At 34.5% G+C, this 18612-nt stretch overlaps 1 protein-coding gene across 1 annotated transcript; it reads left to right on the top strand.

Annotated features, from left to right (window-relative positions):
- The first annotated feature begins 8110 nt into the window (after positions 1–8110).
- On the top strand, positions 8111–8625 carry LOC110868583. The gene has a single exon (XM_022117782.2). The coding sequence runs from the start codon at positions 8280–8282 to the stop codon at positions 8487–8489; it is 210 nt and encodes a 69-aa protein (XP_021973474.1). The 5' UTR covers positions 8111–8279; the 3' UTR covers positions 8490–8625.
- Positions 8626–18612: the final 9987 nt, after the last annotated feature.

Genomic DNA, 18612 nt, shown 5'->3' on the forward strand with positions numbered 1-18612 from the left:
CCCCAACCGATGGCGGAATCATCGGGGCGCGACACTAGGCGAATCAGATTGCTCAAGAGAATCCATAACAACTATATTGCGATAATATTTATTACATTTGTCATCCCATACTAACAAACTATACAATCACATAAGTTATCACAGATTTCCTGTCCTCTCGAACAATTCAAATCCGACAACCTAGATTTTAGATGAGTTTCTAGACTTCCTAGCTTGATTTGATGTAGACTTCGACTAAACCTGCAACATACGTTAAAATATTGTCAATACAAAAGTATTGGCGAGTATACAGGTTTGATATATAATAGTATAGTAGATTAAAAGTGCTGCGAATTCCCACATGCATAAACGTAATACACGACATATATACTCACAAAACTGATACTACCAGCTAAGTCCTCGATGCTCGACTCTTCGATGGCATAACTAGACCCCGTCGGGCGAAATAGTACTATACTAGTTGTGGTGGGACGTCACGAGTATAAGTCCTAGCATACATGCAACTAGCATCACGTCTATCTATGCAAACAGTTATTCGCAAGTGATAAATTGTCCAATTGAATCATTCGTTCGATAAGTTCAATTTATAAGGAACGTATGTTACACCCAAAATTCGATAAAAAGGGGTCAAGTATACTCACAGTGCGTATTCGGTTGGATTGACGGGATGGTGCCTGAGAATGTCATGATTACAGACTAACTACATGAGTATTGGGTTACGCGTTAAACGGTATCGAATTACGTGAATTTGGACGAAAATTGAATTGAACTGGCCCATTCGGATGGACCGCTCGACCGAGCGGGCCGCTCGATCGAGTGGGCCGTTCGATCGAGTGGGCCGTTCGATCGGCTGGTCCAGCCGATCGACTGGGCCGCTTGATCGCCAGCATGTCCAGCTGTTTTTCGAGTGTTTTTTGGTGTTTTTGGTCGAGACGTGTTGAACAACTGAAATCCCATCAATTCCGACCTGTTCTAACGGCCGGGAATCACCCTGTTTCCTCAGAACTGGCCGTTCTTGGCGGTTTTTCCGTGTTTAACCCGAATTTGGTTGTCTCTTCGGTAGGAATCAGACCCTTGACCAACACGATACTAAGAATGAGTGAAAGGTCGGTCTAAGCTCTGTTTCTACCGTTGGTATGTATAGATCTGATGTGAAAACCTTGATTATTCTCGGAAATCCCTGGATTCTGAGTTGTTCTTGGTGGAAATGAGGCCAACACTTGAAGTTCATAAGAACTTTGTGATGACATCACTCTGAACATCTCAAATCCATGGCTTCTTGATTAGAAAATATAGATTTGGACGAGATTCGTGAAGAATCGTATGGAAACCATACGGATCTGAGTTGTTCTTCATGGGATGACATCACCCTTGAAGAACTCCATGGTGACATCACCCTAGAACACTCCAAATCCGGTGATTTCACGGTTAAAAGTCGAATTTTGAAAGATAGAAAGATGAAGGATTGCATAAAGATCAAGGAAGTACAAGGTTTGAGTTGAAAACTTACGATAATCGCGAGAAATCGAGAGATTAAGGGCTGGAACTTCTTGGTCGGGTAGCAGCAGCAACAACAAGTGTTTGGGGGTGAAGAGGGGGTATTTATAGGCAAGGAAGGAGAAAAAGGAGGAAAAGTGGGCCGGATCGGCTGGCCCGTTCGGTCGGCCGGCCCAGCCGATCGGCTGGCTTGTCCGATCGGACGGCCCAGCCGATCGGCTGGCCCGTTCGATCAGATGGGCCCAGCCGATTGGCTGTCTGTCCGATCGGCCGGCCCAGCCGATCGGCTGGCCCGTTCGATCGGGCGGCCCAGCCGATCGGCTGGCCCGTCCGATCGGCTGGCCCAGCCATTTGGCTGGCCCGTCCGTACGGAAGCCCTGGGTCTTCGTTTTTTGGCGCGATTTCGACTGTTTGAGCCATAATTTCATATATTTATATAATTATTTAATTATTTATTATAATTGATCACAAAAGGGCCGTATATACGTATCTATGTATCCAATATTCGGTGCGGTGATCGAGTTACGCGTGCCTTCGAGTGCGTTCTTCGATGTGATGTGCCACCATGATTATCGGGGCACTACTTGCTCGTATTGCCATCATCGTCATGACGGCTGGAGGCATGGTACTCACCCGATAGTCCTTGTTAGCGTTGGTTGCTTATGTTTCGACACCTCACGGTTATCGAGGAGGGTAGATTAATCCCTCACTCAACATCATCGTGAGTGTTATAATTTATGAAAATAGGTTTCTAATTGCCATAGAATATGCGTAATTATTCGATTATACTTCGATTTAGCGATATATATGATATAGTTACATTATGATCTGAATCTCCGGTGCTAGGCGTAACGAGTGTATCGAGTAGTAACAACGCACGAAAGTGTGGGTTGTTACAGTAAGACTTAAGCTATTGCGAGTATTTATATTGTACTGGTAACGTGACGATTCACACTCAGGGGCGCAGGATAGAAGGGGCGGGGGGACCCTCCGAACTTTTCGCTCAGTAATGTCCGGTATGTAATTTTCGTATAGAATTTTTTAGGCATGTACGTTTTCGACCCCCCCCCCCCGGTTCTATAATTTTTTTTATGTATATACGTTTTCAACCCCGGTCAGAAATCTCAAGCTTCGTCACTGTCCACACTTATACTTTTTTAAAAAATGGGGCTGTATTCACAATTAAGTATTTTTTTGGTACTGTAAAACTTAAGCTATAACGAGTGTTGACATTGTGATGGTAACATGACGATCCAAAGTTATACTTTTCCGGTCGTAGAAAAGAAACTTCCGTGCTCAATAACTCTTGCTATTACTCTATAAGGGAAAAGATCAAATAGGAAGTTTATTTTGGCTAGGAAGTGTAGGAAGCAATAGGATTAAGACATGTGGCAACATTTAAAATAAAGAAAAAGGGTATTTTAGTCAATCAAACCCTTTCTTCTTCCTTTTCAAAACCCAGTAACTTCAAAACCCACCATTTTCAAAACCCACCATCTTCAACCATTTCTTCACTTTCTATCTCAATAATCACTACATTATAGTGCGATTTTCATCACAAATCAATGATTCAAACACCAGATCAACGTGTTCTTCAGCTTTTTTGAAGAAAACCCAGTTTAATTTCATAAAAAATCTCGTTTTTTCCGGTGATTTTGAAGATAATCACTCGATTCGTTCGATTCGAGTGCTGATAAGTGTTTCTATCATTCAAACTTCGTCATTTGTTGAAGAAATCACTTCGATCCATGTAAGAAATTCTTTAATTTCATTTTTACGATCTGGGTTTTTGATTTAGTCATTGCGTTTTACGATTTTGGCGGGGGTCCGGGGGCAGCGCCCCTGGTAGCGGGTCCCAGTGTTTTTGGTTTTGTAAACAACAGGTTCTGGTCATTGCGTTTTAGTTAGATTCTGGTTCTGTGAACAACAGTTTTTGGTTCTGTGAACAAAAGTTTCTGGTCATTGCGTTTTAGACAGTTTCTGGTTCTATGAACAACAGTTTCTGGTCATTGCGTTTTAGTTAGATTCTGGTTCTGTGAACAACAGTTTTTTGTTCTGTGAACAAAAGTTTCTGGTCATTGCGTTTTAGACAGTTTCTGGTTCTGTGAACAACAGTTTCTGGTCATTGCGTTTTAGTTAGATTCTGGTTCTGTGAACAACAGTTTTTGGTTCTGTGAACAAAAGTTTCTGGTCATTGCGTTTTAGACAGTTTCTGGTTCTGTGAACAACAGTTTCTGGTCATTGCGTTTTAGTTAGATTCTGGTTCTATGAACAACAGTTTTTGGTTCTGTGAACAAAAGTTTCTGGTCATTGCGTTTTAGGTAAACACATTTTTATGTGTATTCAGTTTATTGCGTTTTAGAGAGAACAGTTTCTTTTGTGTTTTTAGGCCATTGCGTTTTAGAAATAAGACGTTTTTAAGTGTTTTCTAGGCATTGCGTTTTAGAAATAAGACATTTTTAAATGTTTTCTGGCCATTGCGTTTTAGAAATAAGACATTTTTAAGTGTTTTGGGTGCATTGCGTTTTAGGTAAAAGACATTTATTTGTGTTTTTGGTGCATTGCGTTTTAGAAAAATGTCATTTTTTAGGGTTTTTTTTTTCATTGCGTTTTACGTAACTGGGGGGTTTTCTATTGCGTTTTACGCAACTGGGTTTTAAATTTTTTTTTTAAATATAGCAATAGTATACTCGTTTTAAAGATAAAAAACGCTTGTTTTTTTGGTGCAATTTTTATAAAAAAATAATGTCGTATGAAAAAGTTATTAACGTTTAAAAAATGGGGGAGGAATTGGAGGAGAGAGAAACTATTGTGCTGGATTGACTAGAATGCCCCTAACAAACCCACGCGCCTCTTTTTTTTTTGCTCCAATTTCATTCATTTAATCTTAGCCATTGATTAACTAAATGGATGGTCAAGATCACTTCCTAGCCTTCATAGCCAAATAAACTTCCTATTGTATCTCCACATTACTCCTATAATAATACTACGAAATTTGTGAGCCCAACCCAACAGCCTGTTCAAGAAGCCCAATAATGAGCTCAAGCGGCCCAACAAATAAACGGAAAAGTGAGATATGGTTGATGGATATAACCAGGTTGATAGAGAGAACTAGGGTATGAATCATGAATGAATGTTGTTAGAATGGTCAATGGTGTGAGTTCTCAATTAGTCATTCTAAAGTTTCTAGAATGGCAAAATAGACCCTTTTATATCAGAGATTTGTTTTATTTTTAGATTATATTTTCAGAACTTACTCTTTGTATCCCTGTTGAAGTAATTATTACTCTGTACACAGTTTACATCTTAATATGAACAGTAAAGTATTATAAGAGTTTAAAACGCATGGTTAAAGTACAAGAGTTTAAGACGCATGGTACAAGATCCCTCTACATATCGTTGGGGTTGGTGGCTAGGGCTGTAAACGAACCGAACGAACATGCCCTTGTTCATGTTCGTTCGTCAAAGAAATAAATATGTTCATGAACGGTTCATGAATACTTACCGAACGAGATTTTATGTTCGTGTTCGTTCATTAAGGAAATGAGTGTGTTCGCGAACGGTTCACGAACACAAACGAACGCAAATAAATTTGGTGAACGCAGCGAAGGATAAAGATAGATGGCCCAGAGATTAGCACTAAACTTTAATCCCTTATTGTGGAACGGAGGTCGATCGTATTCGCCGATGTAAATAATGAGAAATGAAAGAGAAATCATGCACAAACAAGGTGAAAGTGTGTTTCCTAGTTTCATTGTTAGTGTAATAATAAAAGTTTAATAATATAAAAAGTATAAATAAAATATAAGAAAGTACAAAGATCTTCAATTAAAACACAAACATACGAACATAAACGAACGCAAATCAACGAATATTCACGAACACGTTCATAAACACCTTACAGAACGTTCACGAACACAATCGAACGAACGAGACCTCTGTTCATGTTCGTTCATTTAACTAATCGAACGAAATTTCTTAACGAACGAACATAAACGAACTTCCCGCCTAACGGTTCACGAACTGTTCGCTGAACGTTCGGTTCGTTTACAGCCCTAATGGTGACCCAATAGGAGAAGCAAAGTTTCTAGGACCACCTAGGTTGAGGGGATAATTGGTTCAAGTCCTACAATGAGTTAAAATGAAATTAGACGTCAAAAAAAAAAAAAATCCTGTTACATACCACCCGTTAATAAATATTAAGTATTATAATTCTATTCTTACAATAAATTTCGTTCTTGAAATTTTCATTACATACTGAATCACTCGAATATATTTTGTTTCTTTTTAATAAATTTTGTTCTGAAAATTTTCATTACATACTGAATAACTCGAATATACCCAAGTTATCTTGAAACCTCTATAATGAGAGTTCCACTTTACTTTCACTAAAGGTTCATTAATTTCTTGATCCCTTTGTATCTTATTGGTTCTTTTACAAACAAAGTTTCTCATTTATTTATATACCTTCAATAATATTAAAGACTTACTAGTTAAGTACTTTGTTTGATGTGACATAAGAAAGGTGCATATACCACTTAATTCTTTTGGTAGCTTTAAACGGTAAGATATTAACTCTATAGATAACTTTAAATTGCTTGATATAATGTAGACTAAACTTTTTTTTCTTGCCAAATGTTCCTACTCACATCTCTGGTGATACTTAGCATCACTCGATCTCTGACTTGAAATTCTAAGGGTTTCATTTTATAATCTGCGTGAGTATCCTTTTGGTTTTGAGAAGCTTTGAATCTATCTTTAATATCTTAAATAAGATAAGATGTGAACTGCGACAATGATCCAAATATAATCCGTTTAACTAAACATGATAATCACGAAATTGACCTAAACCCGAAAAATTGTGTTGTGTTCCTATCATAACTCAGTATCCAATCTACCGTTCTCTTTTTCTTTGGTGGGTATGTTTAATTAAAAAAGGACCACGAGATATATAGACAAAATCCTTAACTACGTGAAATGATTATAATAACTTGATTAGTGGCAAAGCACATTTTAGGCATGAAAATGGGATTGAATATCGAGATTATTACTACTATAGTACTATCCCACGTAGAGATAATATTTTATACTTTTATTGGCTGCTTTTGGTGAGTGAATGCAATTTGACCGCTTTCGATCATGCTAAAGCATATGTTATATAAATATTACTTAAAGATTGATCATATACATTAAGATTCATACCATATACAATGTAAAAGAATAATGAACTAGCATGTAAATTAAGAACACGAAATGGTTGATTTGATATAGATTTTAACAAATCCATCAAAGCTCAAAGACTAGTGTTTTTGATGTAATAGGCACAATAATAACGATAAGGATTGGAAGTCGTGGTGTAATTTGTTTTTGATGTAATGTTGTAGGTGGCCCCTTCTCTCCGTCTTGGAGATTAGGTGGTTTTCGCGTGTTGTTTAATGAAGTTCACTTTTCAAAAAAAAAAAAAAAAAAATCAAAGCTCATAGACTAGTGTTACTCCGTTTAAAAAGTGTTGCAACCAAGTGTTCAAGACAAGTCTTTTGAGATTCCTTGTAATAGTCTACTTTGAGGGTGTTCACTATCATAAAACTAGATTTTTAATACAGGCTAATTCGAGGGTGTTCACTAGTATAAAACTAGGTGTTGTGCGACCAAAGCAGCCGTAAAATAGTCGTCGAAAAGAAGTTGAAAATTGATCGTATGATTTGAGTAGTATAAAACAGTGGGTCAGGCTGCTTTGAAAGCTGCTTCGGGCAGAGTGACGAAACACGAGAAAGCGTGTCTTGACAACCAACACGTGTTTATCCCATTCGCTTTTGATACTTTTCGTTTCCTTGTGCCAAAGGCTGTGGACCTACTTAGCCGAGTTCAAAGCGTCATGCACAGTAATGTTATGACCCTGAGATCTATGGAGATTCAAAAAAGGGTAGCGGCGCAGCTTGTTACCCGTTTACGTTCTATCTTGATGTAATTTATTTAATTATTTATTTATTTTTTTCCATTCACGTTATTCATTAAAAAAAAAAACATTGAGACCATATTATTAGTTATTAGTTGTTGAAAGCAGTCACAAACTTAAATTATGAAAAACACCTTAGTGGTCATCGTTTTTTATCCAAACAGATTATATAATTAGTTTATTTGTGAGTAAAATAAGTTGTAATGAATAATATTTAAAACTGTTTATGCCAATCCAACTATTATACAATACAATAAATAAACAGTTTTAGTAAAAGATTTATATAGGTGAAGTACATAAAAATATTAATATTAAATCTTGTTTAACGACTAAGCATCTAGCTCATAATTCCTTCACATGCTTAGTCTCTAAGATAATGTGTTATTCTACTCTCAAGTCATCCTCCTTTGAAGATCCACCACTAAAGAAAGCAAACATGATATAGATCATTAGTAAGCCATCTAGCTTTACACCTACATAAATCTCTAGCTTTTAAAAGCGAATAAAAAAGGAACACTCTTGGGATCAATAATTGTATTCTTAATGAAGAAAAAAATAGATGAAAGTATAATAAAGCAAAAGCCCCTCCCAACCCCCCCCCCCCCCCAACCCAACCCAACCCAACCCACTACTCCACTAGTACCCCTAGAAAACATACCTTACCCACCTCTCTTAGTTTCCATTCTTTTTGTCCATTTGAAGTTTAGTATCCCCTCCCTTCCTCAACAAGTAATTTAGTCCACTACATATTTGAAACTCAACTCCTGCTCTCACTTGAAGAAAGACAGTTTTTTTTTAATTCTTGTATCAAATATTTGAGTGAAATATGCATACTGATTGGGGGCCTGCAGCTGTAGCGGTGATTATGTTTATATTACTATCGCCGGGGATGCTATTTCAACTACCCGCGAGGTCCCGAGTGGTAGAATTTGGGAACTTGCAAACAAGTGGCATATCAATCCTAGTTCATGCGGTTTTGTACTTTTGTATTTACACCATCTTGGTTGTAGCTATCGGTATTCATATTCGTACTTGATGCTAACTAATGCTTCATGTTCTATATGATTTCTTTTTATTTGATATAACGCGCTCTTTTTATTTCTGGGATTGTTTTCTTTTCACACTCGTATTATTTATGTTAATTTTGCGTATATTGGATGCTCTTTTGATTGTGTTGTTATTGTGACACTTAACACGTTAATTATGTGTTTAGTTGTTATATGAATATGTTGTTATTGTGTAGTTTTTTGGTAATATATTATTTAATAGACCCGAATAACCTAACAGTGGAACTAAAAGGTTATTCAGGTATGTAAATTGTTAGATTATTGTGATGCAATATTCTAACAACCTATAACTACTTCAATCTCTTAAAAGGTTAAAAATGAACTTATCTACCTTTTGTTTTTCATGGTCATGTACAAGGAGATCATCTAGAGGGTTAGTGAGAGATCTATTTAATACCTTAGAAAAAAAAAAACTGACATATTATTATTGATGTTTATTTTACTTTTAAATCTTACAGGAAAGGCTAATTATATTGCAATCAAAAATTGACATATCATTATTGATGTCTATTTTACTCTTAACTCTTAGTGAAAAGGCTAATATCATATCGCAAAAAGTAATAAATAGTGTTTTTTTAGAACAGCAACTTTCATTAAAAAAAACGAGCCGCACACCAAACTAGCAAGGAGCTAGCAGGCGACGACAACAAACAACTGACACGAACGTATTACAAATCGAACCTCTTCCAACAGACACAAACATATCTAATCCACAAGAAAGAGAACAATTTGATATCCCCAATAATACTATCCACCTTCACCGGGTTACTGTCAAACACTACACGGTTACCATATACACCAGCATGCGATGAGAATAATAATGGCTTGAATAATTTTGTTGAACCTGCACTGATTTTGCACACAGGAGTGAACTTTGAGCAGCAGGTCTTGGGTAGAGAAAGAATTTTACGCCACCTAGATATCACTTGCCACACAATCGAAGCCACGAAACACGCCGAAAAAATGTGATCTGCATATTCCGCTGCTGCATTACACAGATAACACGCGTTTGGGACTGTAAAGAGACTCCTTTTGATCAGATTATCAATTCTACTTTTATAAATTTATGTTGTATTCGTTAAAATTGATATAGTCATGATTTAATAACGTCATTTTCACATTATCAAAAGCAAAATGAGTAATTGAGATGAAAATGTACAATATTAGAAATTACTTTTCATAACTTTTATCGGGATTGTATAATGGTAAATGTTCAAGTCACTTTATTAGAGTTTAAATCTAATTTCTACTTGGTTTCCACGGTCTACCGAAGCTCATGTGCCTAACGAAAGTCGTATTTTACCTAGGGTCGGCAATTCTTGACACGACCCGCCAACCTGACACGAAAAACACAGGTTTGGGTCGACTAACACAACCCGTTTAAAAAAAATGGGTCGGGTTCGGGTTGACCCGTATAAAAACAGGCTGGCCCATTAACCCGTTTAACTATTTAGAAAAAAAAATCTTTTATATTTTTGTTTAACTCTTTAGAAAAAAAATCTTTTATATTTTTGTTTTTGTTTTTGTTTCTTCCGTTTCTATTTTACATAGTTACTTATAATAATGTTAGTTTTGATACATTATAATGATTATATCATTTATTTGTCACACTGATAGTTATCATTAAACATGTTATTGATAATCCGCTCAAAACCCAACAACTCGCTTATAAGTCGTCAACTTGTATGACTCATTTAAAAATATGGGTTAAACGGGTCAGTTTCGAGTTGACCCGAATTTATATGGGTCGGGTTAGGGTTGAAATCTTTGACGCGAATAATAATATGGGTCAGGTTTGGGTTGAACATTTCAACCCGCGAACTCGTAACCCGTCAACACAACACAATTGACACCCCTAATTTTACCTAATCTCATTAGTTAACAAAGGATATTAGTGAGGCCTTATAAATTGTTTTGATAACTGGTTCTCATGATATCGAAACGTCAGTTTGGAGCACCATTTCAAAGTAAGTTTTATATCAATCGACTCGTATCCCCGTTCTAATCTAAAGCTTAAAACATCAGTTTGAAATTCAGAAAAAACTTAAGAGGGTTCGATGAGAAAATTTTATTTAAAAGATGAGACTGTCAGAGGGATGGCAAAAATACCCGAGCCCGACGGGTATACTCGAAACCCGACACAAATGGGACGAGTATACCTGATACCCGACGGGTATTGAGCCGGGTATGGGATTAGTTTTAAAAAAATTCGCGGGTATGGGTCGGGTATGGGATTATGTGATACCCGACCCGATTACCCGAAACCACATACATGTTTACCCGAACTATATACCCGATCATGTACCCGGTTTTTTTAATTTTTATTTTTATTTTCCACTAACCCTGTCTATTAGTGATTTATTTTAGTATGTTCATAATGTGAAAAAATAACTTTTCTTTTAGTATATGCATTTGATAATAGTATTTATATTTTGTATGTTGTGAAGTATATACAAGCAGGGGAATGTTCATTTGAGAAGAAAATTTAATTGAGAAGAAAAAGAATAAAGGGTAAAATTGTAACATTAAATACTTTTTCACCTATCTCATTTATTATTATCTTTGACTAATTAATTAGTCATAAAAACAATCATCCTTCACACTAATGTTTTTTGACTACACACATCAAAAGTTACTCTACACCTTTCAAAATTTACCCTACACATGTTGAAATTCATCCTACACAACCCGTAATTTATCATATACACATTGTAATTTATCCTACACTCTAAATTATTTTATTTTATTTTTTTGAAAAAAAAAATATATATTTTGAAGATAAGTTACAAATTTTAATGTAGTTAGCTATTAAGAAAGAATACTACTAATTAATGATCTTTGTAGTTTACCATATTACCCTTATAGTAACATTAAATACTTATATTAAATAAAGTAAAAGGAAGCATTCTTATTGATTGAAATTTCTTTTTTTTTCTTCTTACAAAAAAATTCTTCTCATTTGAACTCTTCACTATACAAGTAAGTGTATAAATATTATAAATTATTATTAATTTATGATAAAACTTATATGTTGGTAATGTACATTTTAATTTATAATTGTTGATGTGTAAATAAAATAATATAATAATTACATTACTAAAAAATGTATTTAGAAATCCCAGTGTATATCCTTTAATGAACTAATGGGTATACCTGATACCCGCGGGTATGCCCGATACCCGACGGGTAATTACCCGACAAATACCCGATGGGTATTGGGTCGAGTATGGGACGCGATTTTATAACCGGGTATGGGTATGGGATTACCAATACCCGACCCGAACCCGACCCATTACCATCCCGAATTGTCAGTAACAATATTCATAAGTGGGTCTAATATTAGCCAACCACCTCTTGATGAATTATTAAAATCTAATTTCCCTATCAAAAATAAATTACCACTCATATTAAGTCGGATCTGGATTTTTTAACGGATTTACAACTTGCGTGGATGTCTCTTATCGGAAAAGTTGTTTTTCAAATTATCGATATGTTTTATTTCGGAGTCGAAAAAGTTGTTTTTCAAATTATCGATATGTTTTGTTTTGGATGATAAAGCTACTTTTTTTAAAAAGGTGATGATATCTACACATCCACATCCCTCAATATGAAGCGTATAGCTCAATACGCTTCCTATAGGGTTTAAACGCATTAAATGCGACACCAATAGGAATCGTATAAGGCAATACGTTTCCTATTGGTACGATGTCTCTACTCTCTAGCAGGCAAGTAGCTTATAACACCAATAGGAATCGTATAAGGCAATACATTTCCAATTGGTACGATGTCTGAAAAGTGACCCCAATAGGAAGCGTATGGGGCAATATGATTCCCATAGGTCTGAAAAGGTCTAGGAGTCGTATAGGAAGCGTATAAGGTAATACGGTTCCCCTGCCAGTAAAGCATAGGAAGTGTATAGGGCAATAAGGTTCCCCTGTCACTAAAGTATAGGAAGCGTATTGGGAAATACGGTTCCCCTGGTCCCCTATTTCGTTACCGAACTTATCTATATATACATATACACCTATCCACAAGGATACATGGACAAAAATACAAGAATATATATATCCGATGTACACAAAGTGGTCTAATTAAACTAACTAATTTTATCCTTAAACTAAATACTCTAAGTATTAAATTTATAATTAAGACTTTCTAAAACCTAGACCACATAACCGGCAAGTGTACTGATCAATGTAGTACAACCTAAGAAGTCTGAGTATCGAACCCACAAGACTCCTATGAAGTCGTTGGTACATCACCCGCTTTTGGAGGCTGAGGAGATTCAGATGGCTGAGTAAGAGGGCGGGCACGATGATGTTGAGGTCCCGCCTCAGCATGAACAAGGGGATCATAGCATCCACAGAGAGTTTATCGTGCGGTTAGGTTGCCTCGGTCAACCAACCGTCTTCTTGATAGGATTTTGCGTACCCAGAATGAGCAGATTCACATTCTGACACTGCCGGATGCATGATGACATGGTGTGGCTGATGATTGGCATGGGTGAAATGTGTAAGTATATGGGTATATTAGTTCCACCCCGTCCACCACCACGAGTTTATCCAGACAGGGGCCCGTTCTATATGCAGTAACCTGATCCGTCCTTGCCATCCCGTCCGTGCGATGTTATCTTATTTTTATTTCAATTATCTATGAGCAATTTAAAGTTATGTAATGAGTATTTTTTTTTTAATTTTTATAGGCTTACGGCCCATCCTATACTCAGCCTGACCTTTCCATGCCGCATTTTCCAGTCCGGCCAGACCATGCCGCTTTTTCCTCTGTCTGACCTGTCCATGCAGGTATGTTATTTTGTTTTAACTAGAATTTATACCCGCGCTTCGCGGCGGGATAACGTTTTTTTAAAGTTGCGCGTACGTCAAAACGTAACTTAAATTTATACCACATGTAACTAAAGCTAAACACATAAAACTCGATTAAAAAGTATTTAGAAAGCTACATGGTTGTCAGTGTCAACGCTGAAAGTTGAGAAAACACAAAAAAAAATTATGTCGAAATGTAAATCAACTTAAGTTTATTTCCGACAGTGGCGAAGCTTGAGATTTCCAACCGGGGGGTCGAAAACGTATATACCCAAAAAATTCTATAAAACCAGGGGGTCGAAAACGTATATACCCAAAAATTCCTATACCAAAACTACATACTCTCCACTACTGAGCGAAAAGTTCGGAGGGTCGGCCGCCCCCGCCCGCCCCCATAAAGCTACGCCCTTGTCCGCACGTAAGTAAAATTAAAGACGTAAAACTCGATTAAAAAGTATTTAGAAATCTAAGGGGTTGTAAGAGTCAACGTTGAAAATTAAAGGTTAAAAGTAAAAAAAAAAACAATACAAAATAAAATTATGTCGAAACGTAGATCAACTTAAGTTTATATCGACACGTAAATAAAAATAAATACGTAAAACTCGGTTAAAAAGTATTTAGAAAATTAAGGGGTGGTAAGAATTAATACTTAAAGTTAAAGGTTAAAGGTAAAAAAAAAACAAAAAAAAAAAAGAAAGTTAATGTAGCACTGTAGCAGTGCTACAGTGAAAGTAAGTTGTTCTTTAATATATATATATATATAATTGCGCTAAAATAAGAACCAACTCGAGTTGTAAGAACCGTGAAAACTTTTTGATCCGGGGCGAGGTGGACCAATTTTTTTTTTTTCATAAACGTAGATGCATGTATTATAAACACATTTGTAAAAAAAATTCAAAAAAAAAAAAGTAGATGCATGTATTATATATATAGGACAAGGATCCGTTACGAACCACCCTTTATTGCGAGAAACGCGAGAACCAATGTAAACACAACCAAAAATAGTTAAAAAACACACAATTTTTTTAAATACTTTTTATAAAAAAATCGCTACTTTTAGTAGCCAAAAAAACATTTTTTTAATTTTTTTTGCTACTAAAAGTAGCGATTTTAACTTTAAAAATATTAAAAAAAAATTGTGTGTTTTTTAGATTTTTTTTATTTTTTTAGGTTTTTTGGGGGTTTAATGTTTAGCATTTTAGCTTGGGGGGTGTTTAGGTTTTTGGGGGTGGGGGAGGGGGGGTTAAGTTTTTTTCTTTTTTTTTTTTTTTTTTTTGGGGGGGGTAGGTTTTTTTTTAAGGTTTTTTGGGGGTTTTAGTTTTTAGCATTTAGCTTGGGGGTGGGGATTAGGTTTTTTTAGCTATTTTAGGTCGTGTTCATATTGGTTCTCGCGGTTCTCGCAATAAAGGTGGTTATCGCATGAATCTTACCCTATATATATATATATATATATATATATATATATATATATATATATAGAATTTCATTTTCTACGAACAATTTTAATGTTATGTAATAAATATTTTGTATAAATTTTTTATAGGCTCCAGGTACTTTATGGAGGAGGAGTTCGCTGAGTCTGACGAGGGTTGATGACAATACTGGTTTGTGATATTTTTATATGATGCGGTACTCTACGAACAATTGAATTTAATTTTCAGTATTTGTAATATTTGTTTAATTTGGATATGTTTGTTTTGATAAGTTATAAAGTATGGATATGTTTAGTTTGTTTGGGTTCTTAATTTCACTACGTCTTTTATAAAATTTACTAGCTTAGAACCCCGTGTTTTACACGGGTTGCATAAATTTAATTTATATAATTAACAATATAGTTATATCCTTAAAGAGTGGGGATCCTACGGAAAGTGTGTTTTTCCTAGAAAGTCTAGGAAGCGATCTGGGCCATCCAATAGGTGTGTTTAATGGTTGAGATCATCTTGGTGGCATTTTGGTAATATGTGTTTCTTAAAAGTAGGATTATTTAATTAATCAGGGGTAGATATGTCATTTAGTTTGTTTTAAATATGGAACTAATTGTCATTCCATAACCACCCCACATTTCTTGCGAATTTTTCTCCTTCTCTCTCTCTCTCTCTCTCTCTCTCTCTCTCTTTCTCTCCCTCTCTCTTCATTCTATCCTTCATGAAGAAACACATCAACAGAACACATCGTATTAATCTGCTTGCTGTTAAAACACAGCGTCAAGAAATCCTCCAGCATTACCAGCATGGATGGTAAAACACAGCGTATGAATCTGCTTGTTGTTAAAACACAACTGTATTAATCTGAATGCTAAAACTCAACTGTATGAATCTGCTTGTTGTTAAAACACAACTGTATGAATCTGAATGCTAAAACACAACTGTATGAATCTGCTTGCTGTTAAAACACAACTGTATGAATCTGAATGCTAAAACACAACTGTATGAATCTGCTTGCTGTTAAAACACAACTGTATGAATCTGAATGCTAAAACACAACTGTATGAATCTGCTTGCTGTTAAAACAAAACGTCAAGAACATTCTGGTGGTTTCCAGACATAATTAAAAATCGATACAGACCAGATAATAGTAAACAGAAAAGAAGTGTATTTGCCATATCCGCAATCAAGACTTGTGTTTGAAGCCATAACTATCTCTCACGTAAAAATGATTTATGAATAAAGTTGATCAAGATTGTGAAAGAAACGAATGAGAATTTGATTGATATTTACATCTGGTAGTAATTCGCAAATCATGGAGAATCTGTTACCATAAAATCGTGCATAGTTAGTTAATGAGATATAAATTCCAAAATTAAAATAAAATGTCAAATTACATAATTGCCCTTTTAGTTAAAATCCTTCAATGCCACATGTCACGTTCTGATTGCTTCCTAGACTTTCTAGGAAAATAAGGCTTTCTACCCAACTCCTACTCATCCTTAAAATACCTCGTGTATTGCACAAGTTAATATATATAATGTAATCGATTAACAGATACAGTCGTTAAGCTATGTATTTAAATGATGAATTTGATGTACTATTTACTTATTAAAATTTTAATTTGTTTTTTATTTATTATTAGTTTAGAAATATGTGTATTATACATGGTAGAACCATTGAAATATTAGATGATTATTAATAATCAAAAAAAATAAAAGAAATAATAAATAAATAAATAAATAAGAGAGATCTGTGAAGTTTGTGATTTAATATTAATTTCTTCTTTCCGTATCCTATTAAGTATTAAATAATAATATTATTATTAAAAAGAATAATTTAACCAAATCTAATTTAAATGAGAATAAAATTTTATATATTTGCTTGGTTCTACAAAGAAAAAAAGAAAAGAAAACTTCTTCTATCTTCTACGAAGAATGAGAAAATACAAATTACATATTATTATTATTATTTCAAATTTTGATTAAAAAGTTATTATCATTATCTAAATTATATTTAGTTGATCTATTATTTAATAGGAAAAAGCTGAAAAATAAGATGAGGAGATTATAAATTTAAAGTTTGATAAAACAGTTATTATCCTTATCTAGATTATATTTAATTAAAGTGTTGTTTAATAGGAAAAGGAAATTGAAAAATAAGATAAGAATGCACCAGAGATTGACACGTGTTAAAAAAAGATTTTCATTTATTAGTATAGATAACAAAAAAACCAACATCATTTTATAAAAAAACAACTTAATTAATTTTAAAAAAATAAAGTTCAAAAAGATACTTAAAACAATATACTGCTCTTGAAAAAAAATTATGCAGGAAACATATGGTCTTATATGGTTCCTCTGGTCTTTTGAAAAATAAAACTTCATTCAGAGAGCCTATGACCTTAAGTGATTCCATTGATCCCCTAATCATTGGCTGACTATTGTCTGAAAAGTTTGTACTTTAAGTACACATATGGGAAACGTATAGCTCAATACGCTTGGACCAAAAAAATCGTATTACCCTACACGAGGTTCTAAGGATGTGTAAATAAAATGAGGAGATGAGTGATAACCAAAGCCTTCTAAAATATTGAATTCTAGATCTGTTTTAGGTTAAAAAAAATCAGAAAAAGTAATGCCTTTATAAAGGATTCAAAGGAACGTGCAAAAATCCAAATGGAGTCAAACTTTCATCAAACGCGTTATTGTAGAGGCCCTACTTAATTATTAATCTTAACTGTTTTTGTTTGCAATCCATTTTGAAAAATTGTCATGCGTAACGTTAACTTAAGTTTCATTAATTTTTGTTTGCAATCATTCAACGGGTACATGATGATTTGAACAAGGGTGTGTTAGGAATTGAAACAGGTGGCTATATTTCGGAAGCATGTGACTTGTTCTAGTGACGATACATTTTAGACAGTGATGCTTTAACACAACTTCTGTAGTTCGTGAGCTACACAAACATAATAAATATGTTAATTATACAAAACTAAATTTTTAATTAAAAACAATAAAAAATAATTAAGAGCACTCACAGAACCCTAATCTATTCTATCTCTCTATGCATGGCAATATAAACAATTCCAAAATTATTTAAATATATAGCGGCTTTAGTCACACAATTTCATCGTATAACTTTAGATTAACAATATTCTAATGATCTTATCTTCCTTTAGAACATATGTAGTGGTTTGGGTGAATAAAGCCCTTACTCTTAGATGTTTTTTCATTATGTAGCAGTACAATCAGCAAAGGGCATTATTGGGCGTTTTTCTAAAATGGGTGTAGTGGGAATATAGACATTATATTAAAAAGGGGTGTTAAACAATTAAATAAAAAAAACATCCAAAAAATGGTATTGGGCAAGCATAGGAAAGAATGCATGTGATTGGCCAAACAATTAGATCTTTGGCGTGGTTTAAAAAACGCTAGAAAACGCCCGTGGGGTGAGGGTGGGACATGATTGGGCGTGTTTGGGGGGAAAAATTGGGCAAAAACGACCCAGTACGCATGGACTTATGATAAGATAACTTTAGATTAAAGGGTTTCTTTAAAGAATTAGGTAAAATGATCAATTCACCCTCCACTTAACGGTTAAAATCAATTGAATTAGCGTCAAAATACAAACCGTTTAAGATTTATTAAATACAAAAATCGTCAATTTTAAACGCAAAGGATACCACCTGAAATTTGATATAAAGAAAAAGGACAAAACTTATAATTTTCTCTAATTTAAACAACATTTGCACCCTTTTATTTTAGTATATAATAAAATAAAAATTAAAGTAGTGTGATTACAGAAAAATAAAAAACAAAAATGAAAAAATACAATCAAAATGA

This window comes from Helianthus annuus, chromosome 7 (assembly GCF_002127325.2).
Source record: "Helianthus annuus cultivar XRQ/B chromosome 7, HanXRQr2.0-SUNRISE, whole genome shotgun sequence".
Taxonomy (NCBI): domain Eukaryota; kingdom Viridiplantae; phylum Streptophyta; class Magnoliopsida; order Asterales; family Asteraceae; genus Helianthus; species Helianthus annuus.

Bases quoted from the DNA above. Each gene is read 5' to 3' on its own strand.
- LOC110868583 (XM_022117782.2), top strand. From the start codon at position 8,280: ATGCATACTGATTGGGGGCCTGCAGCTGTAGCGGTGATTATGTTTATA.